At 45.1% G+C, this 17,881-nt stretch overlaps 1 protein-coding gene across 1 annotated transcript in view; it reads left to right on the plus strand.

The window, feature by feature from the left end:
• The first annotated feature begins 261 nt into the window (after positions 1-261).
• LOC134403190 (rap1 GTPase-GDP dissociation stimulator 1-like) overlaps positions 262-17,881 on the plus strand; it is a 34,008-nt gene continuing 16,388 nt past the window's right edge. The window contains exons 1-6 of the mRNA XM_063133296.1: positions 262-387; positions 2,838-2,966; positions 4,184-4,309; positions 8,152-8,295; positions 13,529-13,660; positions 13,794-13,928. Coding sequence (XP_062989366.1) covers positions 267-387; positions 2,838-2,966; positions 4,184-4,309; positions 8,152-8,295; positions 13,529-13,660; positions 13,794-13,928 — 787 coding nt within the window. The 5' untranslated portion in view covers positions 262-266. The remainder of the gene's footprint in view (positions 388-2,837; positions 2,967-4,183; positions 4,310-8,151; positions 8,296-13,528; positions 13,661-13,793; positions 13,929-17,881) is intronic.

Here is a 17,881-nt window from a genome sequence, read left to right on the forward strand (position 1 = left end):
ATTCAGTGGGACATTAATCTCTTATTGAGCATATATTCATGAGCATTCACACACTTAGTAGCACACAGTATGATCTGCTTTTCATCTTAAAGAATGTTCCAGGATTGTCCTCTGAATGAGTCCAAATTTAGAACACTTACCCTAGTTTTAGTGGCCTCACTTTCGTCATAGTTCTAAGATCTTATTTCATTGATTTGTACAATGCTGGCCTACAGTTACAGAATGATAGCTGAACACAGCCTCTCTCTTTTGTCCATGCAGAGGAAATGAAGACCCCCTGTGTAGATGCTGGCATGGTTCCAATCTTGATACCGCTGCTGGACAGCACAGATCAAGAGATGCTGCTTCATGTTGGGAGGGCCATTGGCCGTATCTGCTACGATAACAGTACGTAGCCACAATTAGGTGGCGAGTCCATATATCAATGGAAAGGATGGGTGTTTGCTGGACCCAGTTCGCATAGCATGGTTACCATGGCCTGAGCATGGTAATGGACTGGATGAGGGCCAACAAACTGAGGCTCAATCCAGACAAGATGGAGGTACTGTTAGCGGGTGGTTTGCCTGTCCAGCTAGGTGATGTTCACCTTGTTCTAGTTAGGGTTGCTCTCCCCCTAAGGGATTGGGTTTGTAGTTTGGGGGTGCTCTTGGATCCAGAACTGTCACTTGAGGCACAGGTGAACTCAGTGGCAAAGAGCACCTTTTATCAGCTTAGGCTGAGATACCCTTATCTGGACAGAGATATCCTAGCTGCAGTTATCCATGCTCTGATAACCTCTCATCTGGATTACTGCAATGCATTATACGTGGGGCTGCCTTTGAAAACAGTCTGGAAATTTCAACTGGTACAAAACAGGACAGCACGTTTATTAACAAGGACTGGCCAACTAGACCACATCACACCAGTCCTTTTCCAGCTTCATTGGCTGCCAGTCCAGGTCCGGGCCCGATTCTGTATGCTGTATGCTATAGGGTGGATTCCTGCATTGAGCAGTGGGTTGGACTCGATGGCCTTTTAGGCCCCTTCCAACTCTACTATTCTATGATTCTATGATTCAAAGTGCTGGTATTAACAATCAAAGCTCTAAATGGCTTGGAGCCAGGATATCTGAAGGAATGCCTCCTCCCATATGTACCTGACCAGACCCTAAGGTCATCCTCAAGGGTCCTCCTCCATGAGCCCCTGCCAAAGGAAGTGAGGCAGGTGGCTACCAGGAGGAGGGCCTTCTGTGCTGTTGCACCCTGACTGTGGAATGAGCTTCCTAAAGAGGTTTGCCTGGAACCTACACTATACTCTTTTGGATGCCAGGTGAAGACCTTTTTATTTTCTCAGCATTTTAACAGTCTATCAAATTAATTTTAACTTTGCTGTTTTAAATTTGTATTTTAAATCGGTATTAATTTCTGCATTGCTGCTTGATTTTATCCTGGCTCTGTTGTATTTTATATTGTATTTTATATTATGCTTTTAGACTGTTTGTTTTATATTTTGTATGGTTTCAATTTTTGTAAACTGCCCAGAGAGCTTCAGCTATTGGGTAGTTTAAAAATGCAATAAATAAATAAATACCAAGTGTTTATTTAAACTGCCAAGAAAAGTGGTGCTCAGGGTGTCACAGGGTTGTCTCCAGGCTGTCCTTCCCTAACAACCCACAATTCTGTGTTCCGACACCACAGACAAAAACCAAGGGATAGAGTGTCCCTGGGTTGTTTAGCTCAACAAGAGTGGAGGGGGCGAGCTAGCATGCTTGCTTGCTACTCCTGCTCATTCATAACTACCCAGGGTTTAAACAAACTCTCAGTAGCCATGATGTGTGAACCAGTTCAACATGTTGGCATGGTCCAGAAATAGCGTTTGTTTGGAATAATAATAGTTGGATTCTTATGAATCTCTGTTTCGCATTTCATTTTACTTGCCTTGATTTGTTTTGTGTTCACATGTTGAGAAACTAAGGGTTATTTCCATAAAGGAACTATCCAAACAGCCATAACTTCAATGTGAACCGCCCAGAGAGCTTCAGCTACTGGGCGGTATAAAAATGTAATAAATAAATAAATAAATCCAGGTCTAAATCCAGTCAACCTACCTGTTTATTTAACAGCCTTCCAGCCATGGAAAACCAGTTTAGTGTAGTGGTTGGGTGTTGGACTAGGCAAGGGGCTGAGGAGACCTAGGTTCAAATCTTGGCTCAGCCAGAAAGGTCATTAAGTAAACTTGGGCCTGTGACTTTTTCTCTCAGCCTAACCTTCTTCACAACGTTGTTGTGAGGATAAAACGGGGTGATGGTGGTGGACTATCTATGCTTCCCTGAGTTTTCTTAAGGAATGGTGGGATATGAATGTAATAAACAATAAATGTTCCAGCAGGATGGGAAAAAATGGTGGGCAATCGAACAAGCAAAGATTATGGGTCTGAAAAGGCTGAGTTTGCAACTTTTGTTGCAGCTGTGGGCTGTTAAAAAGACTAAACATTTCTCTGGTTTGCAACCTGGCAAACACAGCCGTTTTTTCAGATTCCCATGAAAATTTCACCCGTGCCCACCACAAAATGAAAGAGGATTGCGGGTGAGATCAGCCAATGTATCTGGCACTGTGAGATAACATGTGCTGCTGCCTTTGAACAGGTCTGCACATTGTTAAATAACTCAGTGACGTGATGAGCAAGAGGAAGCCATAATAATAGTTACAAAATCCCTATTCGTGTAATATCTTTCTTAGGCCAAGCAAAAGATCGCACACAAAAAGGGCACGCTTACAAGATTTGGATGGCTAACGGATCACGGTGGTGACCAAGCGATCACCTCTTGGGGCCTAATTTTTTGCACTTGCCTTTTCTAGACGACCTCCAGGAGCAACTAGTAGGGGCTGAAGTGATCGCATCACTGGTCAGAATCATGTCCGACTATCCAGATAATGAACCTCTTGTCCGCGTCAACTTGCTGGCTTTATCCAACCTTGCAGATCTAGGTGAATAGTACTGCGTCTTTGACTGCAATTTTCTTGTGGCCGTATTCTGTTGTTGTTTAATCTGAAAAAGACTGAGCTTTAAGCATCACCTGTCCACCAGCACATACACACCCAGAAGCAAAATACCATAAGAAACAAACACTAGTAGAGCAAACAAAAATGGCTTGAAAGGGTCCAGATAGTTGCTTTAAGTGGCCTAAATGGGTTGGAGATAAGGAATGCAGATAGCACCTTGGCCTGAGGCGACATGGATTACAGGGGGTGGTCTTTAGAACTAGAGCCCGGGATTGTATTATTTGTTCTTTACAAGTTACTGAAGGGTGAAATCACCCTGGGTCTTAGAAAATAAGTTGCAGTTTTTTATTGAGAAAAAATACAGGGAAAAGGTGGTGGTGGTGTGGAATGTAGACCCCAAACAAAAACTTGGATTCTGCTTGAACCCTCCAATACAGCATACAAATAGAGTGTATTGACATAAGAACATAAGAAGAACTATGTTGGATCAGAACAAGGGTCATCAAATGCAGCACTCCATTCACTCAGTGGCCAACCATCTCTTGACCAGAAACCCACAGCAGGACACGGGTGCAATAGCACCACCCTACCCATGTTCCCCATTAATTGTTGTATATAGGCTTACTGCCTCTGACACTGGTAGCCATCAGGACTAGTAGCCATTGATCACCTTCTCCTCCAGGAATAGCCTTGTCCTCCAGGATAGAAAGGTAAGAGAGCAACTCTTAGAGGTGGGTAGACAAACTGAACTGAATGTAGAGCATGAGTGACAAACCTCTTTCAGCTCAAAGGCTGAATTCAGTTTTGGAGAAGCTCTCAGAGCCCATATTCCCATGGTAGGTTTCAACCCACCTGTTGAAGATCAATGTTCTAGTGAACTCTCAGTGTTGGAATTGGAATACTGAACTCAATCAAGAGGTCCATGCAACCTTTACATTTCATGCCCAGACTTCTCATTGGCCTTGTGACCCTGAAAGGACCAGCCCTTCTTGCCTCCAATTCCAGAGGGGTGGTTGCCCATCTCTCCCTTGCCAATCTGGAGTGCACAGGACAGTCAAGACAGAAAACTTCCAGAAAGGCACCTCCTGGAATCCAAGCAGCCATTTCTCATCTCTAAGCAGATATGTAGTTTGTTCTCAATGAGTTATATTTAAAATCAAGTAATTAATCTACAAATGCATTTTTTAAAAAAAAAAATCCAGATACTGCTAAAGAGGCACTTAGCAAGACCAGAGTTGCGGAACATTTGGTACATCAGCTGCGAAGGGCAAACCACCACGAGAAGGTAGAAATCATCCTTGAGGTTCTACAGACACTAGCAGAAAATGGTGAGAGCTGGGATGATGAGATGCTGCTGGTGGTGGTTCATGTGTTTTCACACAGTAATCTGGGTTAGCAGTGTTAGCTTATTGAAGCAGAGACAGAACACACACAAAGCTATCATTTAAAGGCATGTTTCAAGCAGACCTTTACAGAGCCCTGTCATCTGAGGTCCAATTATTTATAGTGGAGGGAAACAGCCTATTGCCCAGGAAGTTAATAACCTCTTTAAGGGCATTTAATTATGAGTAGAAAAGCTGCTTCTGGTTGTATCATTCTGGAAACCTGGGTACTGGATCTGGGTGGTAAAAAATGAAGACCAACTGGGGATCCGCACGTCGCTCCCAGAGCGCTTCTATGCGACCCCAGTGCACCCCGAAAACGATAGTCTGACTTCCCTGTAAAAGAAACGAGGAAGAGCCGTCCATGCTGCCACTGACGACGACGAGGAGAGCTCTCCGCCGGTGAGGAGAGCACGGCAAAAGAAGGCGGGGTGAAGAGCGGAAGAAACTCTCTACCCCGCCTTCTTTTGCCGAGCTCTCCTCGCCGGCGGAGAGCTCTCCTCGGCGGCGGCGGCATGGATGGCTCTTCCTCGTTTCTTTTACAGGGAAGTCAGACTATCGTTTTCGGGATGCACTGGGGTCGCATAGAAGCGCTCTGGGAGCGACGTGCGGATCCCCTGCAACCAACCACTAGTAGCCTAAATGTTATGTTCATGTTGACTCACACATTATATCAGGAAAGCTTGATGGGTTGCATCCAATATTACTCTAACTTAAGTCCCATCCATTCCAATGTGTCTACTCCAAGTAGGAGTAACACTGAATACAACCCAAACATTTCCCTGTGGCATTTACCTGTCTTGCATGCATAACTTAAGGCATGTTTAGGAGCTCATTTGTTGCATATTTATCATGTTCCATGTGTGATTATATGTTGAAAATGTAACATAAGAAGCAGCAATGACAATTAAATGGTAGAAAACAGAGGAAGGCAAACTGTGGAGGCTGTTGGCTCCAATTTTCATGGGTTGTGGTTTCATTTTGGGTGCCAGCCAGAAACAGCCAGACCTCTCATGGAACTATCCAAGGTGCTGAACTCATTTCAGGGATAGCTTTAGAGTTCTGGCTGGTTAATGACAAAAAACCAGAATGGAATCATAGCCTCACTAAAACCAGAGGAGGCAAAATGAACAGGTACTCAATGGAACTGTCATGTTTCTTTGTATATCTGGCCCACAGAATGCCATTAGTTACTTGCATTATATTTTAAAAGCTCCCAAAGCCTTTGTTTTGATTAGATCACAGTAGACATTAGTGGCTGATTAATGCAGCACGATCAACTTCAATTAAACAAATTAAGATTAATGAAATCACTTAAGGGAAATGTCACAGTTATTCATATCTGAAATTCCAACCATTTCCACCCCCTCCCTGTTTGTTCGTTCATGATTAAAAGGTAAACGCTATGTCCTGATTTTAAGCAACCATCTAGAATCTTTAAAGACATTTCAGCATCCTACACATATTTTTAATAGCTTCTGTTATAAAGCTAATAGTTTTTAACATAGTTCTCCTTCACTCTCATACAGACATAGTGGGGTGGGGGTATATTTCCACGTGGTGCAACCTCACGGAGCCATGGATTGCTTGGAAGCACCTCTTGTACTAGGACTTGAGCCTTCAATGGGATTTGAACTGGCAGCCTGTCACTACCCAGATCTGGCCAAAGAAGGAGTCTGCAAGGAGGCTGGCCACACCAGCCCTTTTACCAAGAGGCCAGAGTCACTCAAATGATACACCCTGAAGCTTCTGGGTCAGGATTGCTCATTGGTCTGAGCAACTAGGAGACTCTGCTCTGGTTGGCTACAGATAATTTTTCCATGGCTTCCCCCCTGCCCCAACTTTGCCTCACTTGCAAATTAGTAGGAGAAGGACCTGACAATGCCTGAAATGTGTGGACAAGGGCAGTTGCATCTTTCCCACGCAGTTGTCGTCACCCCCCAAGGGAGGGTTGGCAATATTCAGGAGGAAAAGGCATGTATAATTGGTCTCACCCTTGTGGTTCCAGTGTTCACACAAATACCACACCACAGGGAAGCAGCTCCCATAGCAGTGTGGGTAGATGTGATTGCGCTGTTTAATAGTAGAGAAGTCCCATCGGATGAGCAACGGAGTGTGTGGATGTGAATAACATTTGAGACTACCTGTAGCTTTGTTCATTGCTGCAAGGATAGCCCTCTTAGGGTTCTCTCTCCCTTGTTACCCACACTTGTTCAGGACACATCTCTCTACATATGTCTGACACCTACTTGTCTATGTTCAGGGAATAAAAGGGACATCTGAGCTTGTCTGAATAGGTAGTGTTTTACTCAAGGTGGATGTGTTTCGAGACTAATTGGAAGAGTTTAGGGATCTCAGTAGCCAGTTGATAAGTCCTATGAGCCATATTCGGGCATCACAAATCTGAAAGTGTGGAAGGGACATGGATCTTCCCCACCCACCCTTGACCTCTTTGTGTTGACTGGGAAGGTCTAAAGAGAGACTATAACTGTGTCTGTCTGAATGCAACAGTCCTTCCCACATCTGGGAATGCTGATTATGCAGAGCTCTTGATTGCACCGTGGACTGTAATCACATTCAGATGAACATAGTTACGGTCTCTCTGTAGGCCTGCCCCATGAACACAGGGAGGTATTGGTGATGGTGGTGCATGGTCACTCCACACTTTCAGTTTTGGAATGCCTGCATAAGACTATGGTGTTGTCATCTTGATTGAATGAGAAAGTAGGGAGAATTTGACGATCACACCTCACGTATTCTTAGGCCAATGTATAGAGATCTGAGATGCTCTCTTAGTCATTTCAGTAGAGAGTGTTGGTGTAACTGCAAATGAATGCTGTCCATCTTCATTTGCCTTTGCTAGTTACCTTTCCAAACAAAATGGAGGCCTGAGAACCAAAATGAGTGTGGGGAAGACCCAAAATGGAAGCAAACTGGTGCTTTGGGGCAACATCCTTCCCCCACAAAAAAATAATAATTAATGCAGATTAGTTGATCCTTCACACACAGGAATCACTCTTTTTTTGTCAAGGAACAGGCCCAATTCATAGGTTATCCAAGCAGCGTTGATACAACTTCTCTATGGCTGCTTCCCATACTACATCCATAAGTAATATATGAGACAAAGAATATATCTATGCTACAGAATTAGGCTGGCTTAGTAGCCATTTCCTCTCTCCAGGGAAGTCTAGTTTAGGTGCAGGAGGATCACTGGGAATCTCTAACAGAGCCCCTTTCCCAAACTGCAGCTCCCAGAATTGAGGGAATCTATGGCATGCTTACAAATATCTGATATACATAGGTAAAGATAGGCCAAAAGAGATCACATGGTGAAAGGGGAAGGTCAGATGGGAAGGATTTTTCTCCTCCAAGCTAGTACAACTTCCCACCTGATCCCCTCCCATGCAACCTGGGCAGGATCTACACTACTGCTTTATAATGGTACTGAAGGGCATTGACAACTGTTGGGGCCCATGACACATCTACACCAAGCAGGATATAACACTACGAAAGTGGTATGAAAGCGGTGTATGGTCTGTGTCATGGGCCCCAACAGTTGTCAGCACACTTCAGTACCGCTATAAAGCAGTAGTGTGGCTCCTGCCTTTTATATGCCGCTTTCATAGTGGAATATCCTGCTTGGTGTAGATGAGCCCCTGATTTCATATGTTGCCATGGGATGGGATGCAAAGGATAGTGTGGGAACAAGCCCTCAGCCCTCTTCTTAATCAGGTTACCAAGCCCCTGCAAGATGGTTTCAATGTGCCTGCTTACGCTGACCTCTGCAGATACCCTGAAACTGCAGTTGGCTGAAGCTGGTATCCAGGAGGCTGTGGCGGAAATCCTGCTGAGGCTCCAGGCCAGTTCCAAGCCAGAAGACATGTGCAGCTTAAAGGCTGCATCAGATCTGATTGTGTCACTGCTTCTTGGAGGTAAGCATAACAGAGTCCAGATGCACAAAGCAAGAACAGCTGTGGGACTGCCGTCTGGCCCCTTCCCTTGCGACAAACGCATTTCTGCAGCCTGTTGTCTCCAGATTCCTGGAGGGAATCTTCCTCCACAGATGGCATTGTTCATTTGTTTTCAAAGTGATCATGCAGTTGTAATATGAATGCAATGCCCGTGTAATGCCCATCTCAGCCTCCAAGTACAACACAGGTTTGCCTGAGGCATTTAATACAAGGAGGCTCGCCTTTGGCCAGAGGTTGCAAGAGGAGGATTGAGTCAGTGGGCCTGTTCAGACAACACGCAAAGCCACGGTTAGGCCACCAACCGTTTTGCAGGAGGTGGTTTAAACTGTATTTAAACTGTGGTTATGTGGCCACCATGGTTAGGAATGGTCCACATGACACACTAGCTGTAATGCTTAGCTCAAAATTCTTAACCATCATGGTTTAGTGTCTCAATTCAATCTGCCCACAGGTAGGTTTCCACAACTTTTCATAACTTTGCAATACCATACAGTTAGGCCATGGGAAGGAAGGAAGGAAGGAAGGAAGGAAGGAAGGAAGGAAGGAAGGAAGGAAGGAAGGAAGGATGGATGGATGGATGGATGGATGGATGGATGGATGGATGGATGGATAGATAGATAGATAGATAGATAGATAGATAGATAGAGCAGAACTTGCATGCATGAATGTATAAGCCAAGTACTGCCAAGACAAAAGCCCAATGCTGGCAGCAGCTCTTCAAGGTTGTTCCTCAGCCCTGCTACCCAAACACTTTTTACATCCATCCCTTCCTCCAAGAAACTCAGGGCATTGTGCATGGGATTATCCCATTTTATCCTCACACAACTCTGCCAGTTATATTAAGCTTAGATGTAGTGACTCACCTGAGCTTGTCCATTTCAATAGGCTTAATGGCTGAATGGGTGTGTCATTTCATAGTATTCAGTTGTAGGGCTTTGAATTCACTTTTTCCCAAGCCAAGGCCAATACTCCATCTGCTATACCACACTGGCTGAGAAGAAGAAGGGAGAAAAAGGAGGGGGTGGACTAGCAGCAACTAATTAAAGTAGGCCAAATGTTGATTCATATTTCCAGTATAACCGCAGTGAGCACGCCGAAGCACACTTGTGAGCTGTCTAGAAGAAGAAGACTTTTGATCTGTTTCCATTTTAATCCTGAGTTTCGTCCATTCGAGTTTGCTCTTCCCATGGTACGGGGGGATGAATACTTATGCAAGGCACTGCAAATAGTGTATTAAAAGCCTTCTACATGCTTTCATCTCACCTTGTAAAAGCCTGCCCCTAGGATGTTCTACACTGTAGTGTTCCCCAATCTGAGGCCTTCTGAATGTTTTGGACTATAACTCCCAGTATTCCTGATCATTGGCGATCCTGGCGGGGAATGATGGGGGTTGAAGTCCAAAACATCTGGAGGGTACCAGGTTGATGAAGGCTGTATAGAGGTTGTGCTAGTTAACAATGTTTCAAGGTTCCTGTGGATCTCATTTAGCTTTTTCTTCATTTGGAAATATTGCTCATATAATGTCACCTCATGTCACTGGAAATCTTATTACTTTTCCTCTTAAAATAGCATGGAAGGGGGCTCTAGCCTGGCCTTCACGAGCCTTATAAAGTGTTGCTTTCAGCTTAACATCAGTTGGTTAAAGGTTTCTGATCTAGCAAGTGAGCATATTGTATCTGAAAAAAAGAATTTCATTTGTGTGCTTTTATTGTTTTGCCTAACTAGATAAAGAGAGGAGATTTGGCATCTGTTCCAAATATAAACACTGGGGAATTGCAGTTAATTCTTTAGATGGTTACGAAATTGTAGTAATTGCTATCAACAGAAAGCAATCCATGTAAAACAGTCATCCAATTAGTTATCCAGTTGTTTCCTTAATATTTACCAGCTGGGGTGTGGGTGGGCAACATGTCACTTGTGAGTGAAACAGAGAGAATGAATTCCAAAATGGTCTGGGATGTGTTTGGTTTTATTTTGGTCGCTCTCATTGACTCAGGGATGCGCTATCTGCTTCATCATACGGGGGGAAATTGTGTTTCCTTACCGTCACTTCTCCGCCCCTGCTTTTATCTCTCATCACTTCCTCTTTCTGCCCGGGGGAGAAAGCAGAAGTAAACAACGACCACGTGGCCCATTCAGGGGCTGTTCGTTTGGTGCCACTTTTCCTGCACACAGTAGGAGATCGCGACACATTCCTGGTTTTGTTTCTTTTTTAAAAATCGGATTAAAAGGAGCCTATTTTGCTATGGAAAAACAAGCAGAAAGAGTTAGAAGTGTGTGGGAGGTGGACATCACTGTCTAAAGGACGCACACACCCCACAAGTGGGCAGTAGTGAGCGTGCAATAAAACATTTGTCTGATGGACCTCTCTGTGTTACGTTCATCACATGTAGGAAATGGAAGCCACTTCTCTGTAATAGCTTCTCCACAGTCCACTGCTTCAACACTTGCATGGCACATGGTGTTATTCATTCACCTAGACACCTTCTAGAATGATTGGCAATGGCAAATAAAAATGCCGCAAGATGATGAAAAACAACAGACATCATGCTACACATTATGGTGTTAGCATGAAGAAGCTTCCTCTGGGTAATGATGAAGCCTTGAGTATTATTATTATTATTATTATTATTATTATTATTATTATTATTGATGGAAAGGCAAGATATAAAATAAATAAAATAAAACTGCCACTTTGTTAACCAACTCCGCTTTCCTCTGTTCTGCCAGAGATCTATGTAGCCGCACGGTACAACTAGAGTCTAAAATCCTTTTCTATATTCATTCATCTCGGATGAGATATGAGGAGTCCAAATTTCTTTCTCTGTAATTCATCTAGGTTCATACAACCCCTCTGGGTTTTCTTCTTACCCAGACCACATAGAGTTGCTGTGAAAGGTTTTGCCTGACCTTTGTCAGACCTTAAGAGGAATCTCCTGTGTGGGACTATGGCCTTCAGCAGTATGTGTTGATAGGAAGACAGGGAAAACATGAATTTTATACTACTCCATCACACCAGCGATTTAGTACACTCTCGCAATGCCTGGTGCGCAGATTTGCAGTACGGTACTCAGGGCCGGTACCAGACTATTTTGCACCCTAGGCAAGGTGAGCTACTTGCACCCCCCTCAAATTGTGCGGAAGTCCGAACATGTGTGCTGAGTGGACTGGCTCACTTCGATTTGGGACCAAGCCGTCTGGAATTCACCGGGACTTACTTCTGTGCAAACGCAACCCGCTATGCAGCCTAGCGTCCCGATTCCCTCCACACGTTTACTTGGGGGAATAAGGCTTCCGAGTAAGGAGGCATAGGCGGATCGGGCCGCATTGGTGCCTCCTGGTGCAACGCTTTCTCAGATGCAAGTCCCATTGCAGGAGAGTCTGCCTTGTGAGGAGTCCACAAGTCCCTAGCTTTCCTGGGGGAAGGGAGAGGGAGTCCTGCTTGCCCACCTGCCTGGACATCGCAGCCTGTTTAAGGAGAGAGGCGAGGCGACCCGGTGCCCTTTCCTCGGGAGTAAGGCAGAGGTTGGCTTGGGCCAGGGTCGAGCTTGCCACATGCTTTTTCTTCTTCTGGCGGCAGTGGCCTCCCGGCTCTGGGAGAGCAGCTTCTGGGCAGCTAGAGCAGCTCTGGGAGGGCAGCTTCAAGGCGGAAGTCTGAACGTGGAGCCTCCACCCCACCTCAGGATCTCTGGCTTCACTTCGGCTGGGTGGGCGTGGGGCGCCATCTCGCCTGCCCAGGCCCAGCTGAATCCTCGGGCTGGGCTGGCTCACAGCCAACAACTTGCTTGAGTGCTGCCCAGCGCCCCTCTTAGCTTGGCGCTCTAGGCGGCCACCTGAGTGGCCTCCATGGTAGCACTGGCCCTGACAGTACTCACATTACGCGTTGCCTCTTCCCCAGCCTTTTGTAGAATGCATAAAGTCTGGATTATTTCCCTAAACGCATTTAATGCACACTTAAGCCTCCATTTAGTGCTGTACTCATGTTTTCCTTGTTGGGTGTGTGTGCTGTGATGGAAGACTTGATGTTGGCTTGAATGGATTGCATCAGGTCCTGGCAGGGAAAAGCGATCTCTCCCAGCAGCCAGCTCCAAGCCTCAATAGAAAACCCAAACCTTGCATCCCAGGCTCAAAAGTGTTTTAAAAAAAAAAAATCGTACAATGCCCAAACCTCTGCAGAGACAGGATTGTACTCCCTCGATGCCCCCAACGAGCCAGACTAAAGAGTCATTCCATTTTTGCTGGGCAGAAAGGCGGTTTGGTTGAAGTATTCATCTGACAGGACCTGTTTGTATATTTCTTATGAAGGGGAGGGAAGGAGCAACCAATGAACTGGAGGGAGAAAGAGAAGGGGCGGAGTGGAGTGGAAGAGCAAACAATCGAAAGAGCAGCGTATTCAGGTGAAAGGGACCATAAGCTTGACGCGCTTATGCACTGGAGGTAAAAAAAGCGGAGGGAAATGGGGGGGGAATTACGTACGATGGAGCTCATGGAGATCTACTGCTCCATCAGACAAGTGTTTTTATTGCACGCTCATTACTGGGCACTCACAGACTTTCATGGGTCCCTCTCATGATGTCGTCTGCCTCCCATCCCTTCTAGCCTTCTTCCCGCGACAAAAACACACCCCATTAAATCCGACATAGTTTTTCCAGAAGCGAAACGTGCCATTTCCTGCTCTGTGCAGGAAAAGCAGCGCGATAAAAACAGCCCATGTGGTGTTTGTTTATTGCCTCTTCGGCGTGAAAGAAAGAGGAAGCTGTCATCCCAGTAGCACGATTTGCTTTGCAGCTGGACGTGGGGCTGAACCAGGAGGCTGTGCTGCTCCCTGGGGAAGGACCTTGCTGATTGAAGTTAGCCAATCAGAGGGGGAGGAACTCTGTGCGAGAGAAATGGAAAGAAAAGGCCTTTCCTGTTTCCCCCCTCCCCTGGTCCCCATGCTGTCCTTTTCCACTGTCAGCAGCGACCAGGGAATGAATGTTAAAATCACCTCATCTCTTGCCCGCTGACGCTGCCCCTGCATCTTTTTTACCATGAGTGGGGCCAGCTTTGGAGCAAAAAATGAGCAAAAAAGCAGTGTGGGACCATAAGCTTGACGCGCTTATGCATTGGAGATTAAAAAAAAAGTGGAGGGAAAGCAGGGGGGAAAATGTGTGATGATGGAGCTCAATTTCTCTCCCCATTCATTCTACTACAGATGAATCCATGCAGCAGCTGTTTGCAGAGGGAAATGGCGTTATCTACCAGAGCATTGGTACGTGGCTTGCATCCCGGCACACCCAGTTACAGCTGACAGGGGCTCTGGCCATTGCTAATTTTGCCAGGAATGGTAAGGATCCCTGCTGACCTTATTTAAAAAGCATCTAAAATATTGGTTCTTAAAGCATCTGTTTATACTATCAGTATGAATCGCCTCTGTTTCTAATCTTTCAATGGCTTTCTTCCTTCCCCACTTGCTCAAGACATCAACTGTGTCCGGATGGTGCAGCTCGGAGTGGTCCATCAGCTTCTGGACCTTTTAGAACAACATGTGGAAAATGGGGATGTCTCTGTGCAACACGCTGCACTTAGTGCACTCCGAAACCTTGCTATACCAGGTACAACTAAAGAGAAACCATCTAATTGAACAAAAAAATTAAAGATAAACCCACATAATGTATCCAATGAATTAGTAGGGGGGAAAGGACCCTGGGAAAGAAGTGCAAAATTGGGGATGGGCTATTTTCTGGTTCCTGTCACTGGATAAAACCCTGTTCCTACTTTACCTTTATGGGAGAAATAGAGAATGCCTTTTCAAAACCCCACAGGGTGAACACATGAGCACTGCACCTCTTCAGTTTTCAGCCTTTTCTTTCCCAGATGTGTACATGTTAAAACTTGGAGACAGAGTGTATCTTGATGTCAGTGCACATGCATGTACATGCACACCAATGGACACAAACTGTGCAGGCATGTACATGCACGCCGTTGACATCACCTTGACATCAGTGCACATACATGTACATGCACACCAATGGACACAAAATGCAAAGTCATGACTTTCTTTCCATCTGTCGCCCATAATCGATATGGGGGGGGAGAGAGACCATGGCTCAGTGGTAGAGCACCTGTTTGGCATGGAGGAAGCCCCCACTTTAACCTTTGGCATCTCCTCTTCATAGGCTCAGGTAGCAGCTGATAGCAAAGGTCCTTCTCTGCCCAAGACTCTGGAGAGCCACTACCTGGGGCAGTACGCACGACTGGGTGAAGTGGGCATTGGGCAAAGGGTCTGAGCTGGTAGAAGCAGCTTCCCATGTTCTCTTTCACCACCCAGTTGAATAGGATTACTTCAGTTGCAGCTATTCCATAATAGGTTCAACTGGGGCAGGATCTACACTACCATTTTACAAAGGCTTGTAACAGTAGTGACAGCTGATGAGGCCCACGCTTACATCTTGATGAGGGGTTTGACCCAGGGCTGGATCCACAGTGGTGGCAGGTCAGTTATATGATGCAGCCGCCATCACAGAGTCTTCCCAGGGCATTCCCCTCAGGCTCCGATTTTAAAAAGTTGTTTACTTACCGTGACTTTTCCCAGTTGGAGCAAGGTGGCAACAGCATCTGCCATCTGTCACCTTGCTTCAGGGCTGCGGCGGAGGCTTGTGCCATCTGATGGCATCGCCTGATTTGTCACCATCAGCTGGACAGGCGAGGGACACAAGCATATATTCCCCCTTTTTTCATTTCCCTTTTTGTTGTTCTCTGAAGGCTTCATCCCACGTACCCGTTTCCCTCTAATTATCCCCATAGCGTAAAGCTGCTGCTGTTGTTGTTAGCTAAATCACAGCCCGGGCAGCAACGCTCCTAAGATCCTTTGCATACCAGGAAAAGGGTTTGGGGGGGGGGGAATGTAAAAAAATCATTAAAAAATCAACAGATGACTCAATCTGATTCAAATTTGGTGTGCTTAAAACTCTCCTTAATATCTATTACTGTGCCAATTTTGAAGTTTTTATTTTTAAAACTGACGCAGATGTAAGCATTTGTTTAATTTGTACTTTAAACATATCAAATCCTGCTCCTGCGCCCCCAGTGGCCGCTCGGAAAACAACAAATGATTCGCTCCAAAAGAGGTAGCAAAATAGGTCGGGTCTTTTGGCTTTAAAGCACAATCAAAGCAGGGTGCATGGGAGCACTTCACAGTCAAAGCAGATTATAAGCTGGAAAACTTCGGAGTCCTTTGCACGCAAATTGCAGTGATTGCACAGTATAACCCTGGTGTGATGAAGCTCTCAGTTTCTTTTTTCAAATGGAAAGAAATAGGGGGACATTTGGCAATATGAGCTGCCAGCAGTCAGGCAGGAGAAAGAGACGGGAGAGGGGCTGGCACGACGCAAGTCACCCGTAGAATAACGCCTCTTCACTTCTCAGGCATGGCAGAAGAACACTATGCTGGAGAGGAGCATAAATGCAAAAAAACCAACAACACACACTTTTAAAAACTGGGGGGGGGGCGCAGACATGCCTCAGCACCCATGCAATGATAGGTGGGCGCAGGTAGACGGGCACGGTGGCAGCTCCTTCCAGCAAACCCCGCACTTGTAGTCCTTCCTGTGCAGATAGCGGAAGGAACGCAAATGTGGGGGGGATTGAGGCTAATGCACCACCATCAAGACACAGCCCAGGACACACTCCATATACAGTTTTCAATCTGTTTTCAAAGTGTCATATCCTACTTGCTGTAGAACTGGCCCAGATCTCTTGAGAATTTAAGGGCGCATTCCTTCCCAGCATGCTCCAGCTCCCCATGCTGGCTGGAGGGTGCTGGAAATTGTAGGATTTTTTTTTTCTGTCTAAACATGCGTAGGACTGCACCCTGAATAGCATTCACTTTTTGTAAAAGGATGCTGTCACTCTGCCATTGCAGAATAAATGAATACAATTGGAAAAGAAGAGCCCTGAGCAATAGGTAAAAGCAGTGAAGAGGGACAAAGTGGGTGATGGTTAGAACAGGTGTTACAAATATAAAAGCATTCCTCTTTTCATCTGCCAAACTTTGGAGAGTATGGCATTGTGTGCAAGCAAGCAAAGCACCCAAAAGAGGCTTTTTGTAATTACTAACTTACTCTGTACAGAGAACTGGCAAGCTACACAAAAGTTTGTCTTTACTCACATTCAGTTAATTACTATAGAAGAGCTGAAAAGAAATTATGACAACAAAGAGAAGACCAAAAGTACCAGAGGTGGTTTACTTAGCGGAGAAAGATATGTAAGAAAATCAACCCTGCAAAACCCTATTCTGAACCAAGTTGTTTTCAAATCAAAAACAAACTCTTAGCACAATGTACATTATTGGACCTTCTGTTAACATCGTATTCCCTGTTGATTCAATAAATACCCTTTCTAAAAGGGAAGAAGCAAAAACACAGCCACAGATGGAAAAGTCAAGCTGAACATGAAATGAAATCAATTAGATACAGTCGTTTAAAAATGTATGGACGGGTGCAGGGGGCGTTATTAATTGATTAAATCCTCATAGTCCTGCCTAGGGAGGTCTCTTTGAACATTCTAACACTCTCAAGGGCCAGTGGTTTGAACTTTCTGCTGCCGAAGCCCGAGGAAATTACAAACAAATTAATTAACGTCAGATTCACAGCATGATCAAGATACCAGCTAGGAATGCCCACCCGCTGCATTTGCCCTATGGCCAGAAAGAGAGCACACAGACTGTCAGGAAATTGCTCGGTAGGTAATATGCATCCCTTCCCAGGGAGGTTTGCTCTTAATTATTACCTGCAATTGCTTCGCCGAAAGAGTCTGAGGTGGAGAAGAAAGCATGTTCAAACGTCAGGAATGAATATCCCTTTCAGATGAATGGAACATGTTGACCTTGAAGCAAAAATGATGTATCCCTCATTGGGTTATTTCCCAGTCTATCTTGTGTAAGTTCCCAAATCACCGGTGGGATCTTTAGCATTCCCATAACAAAATAATTTAAACTTTTGACTCCATGGTTGCCTCCGTCGCCACAGCGGCAGCTGATGACTTTAGTGTATGTGCGTGTGTTGGTGGGGCTGCCATTTTTAGACTCCGCTCCCTTGCCTAAAGCACTTACAAACATGTACAGAATGCTATGATTTCCCTGCCGGTAAGAAACCTCAAGCATCCTCTACATGGCTTTCATGTATGAGCATAACTCACAGGGGGGGAAATTGAGGTCCACTGGGAAACCACGTCTCAAATAGAAATTAGGCCACACTACATGATGTTTTAATGTATGCATATTTTTAGGAGAATGCATACAAACAAAACCATGATAAAAACCATGATATGATAGAACCATGATATGGTTACATGCAGGGGTGTTTGTTTTTCTTTCAAAGCCATTTAATCTTTCAAAAACCAATCCACCCAGCCACCCCAAATAATAAGAACTCATTCTTTCAGCCACATGGACAAAAAGAAAGGTTTGATTTGAGTCAGGTCAAAACAGAATTTAGCTGTGCAGTCCTAGTAATATGAAGTACTAACCTCTGATCATGTGCTGAGTATTTTTCACCACTGAGTAATC

This window comes from Elgaria multicarinata, chromosome 8 (assembly GCF_023053635.1).
Source record: "Elgaria multicarinata webbii isolate HBS135686 ecotype San Diego chromosome 8, rElgMul1.1.pri, whole genome shotgun sequence".
Classification (NCBI taxonomy): Eukaryota; Metazoa; Chordata; class Lepidosauria; order Squamata; family Anguidae; genus Elgaria; species Elgaria multicarinata.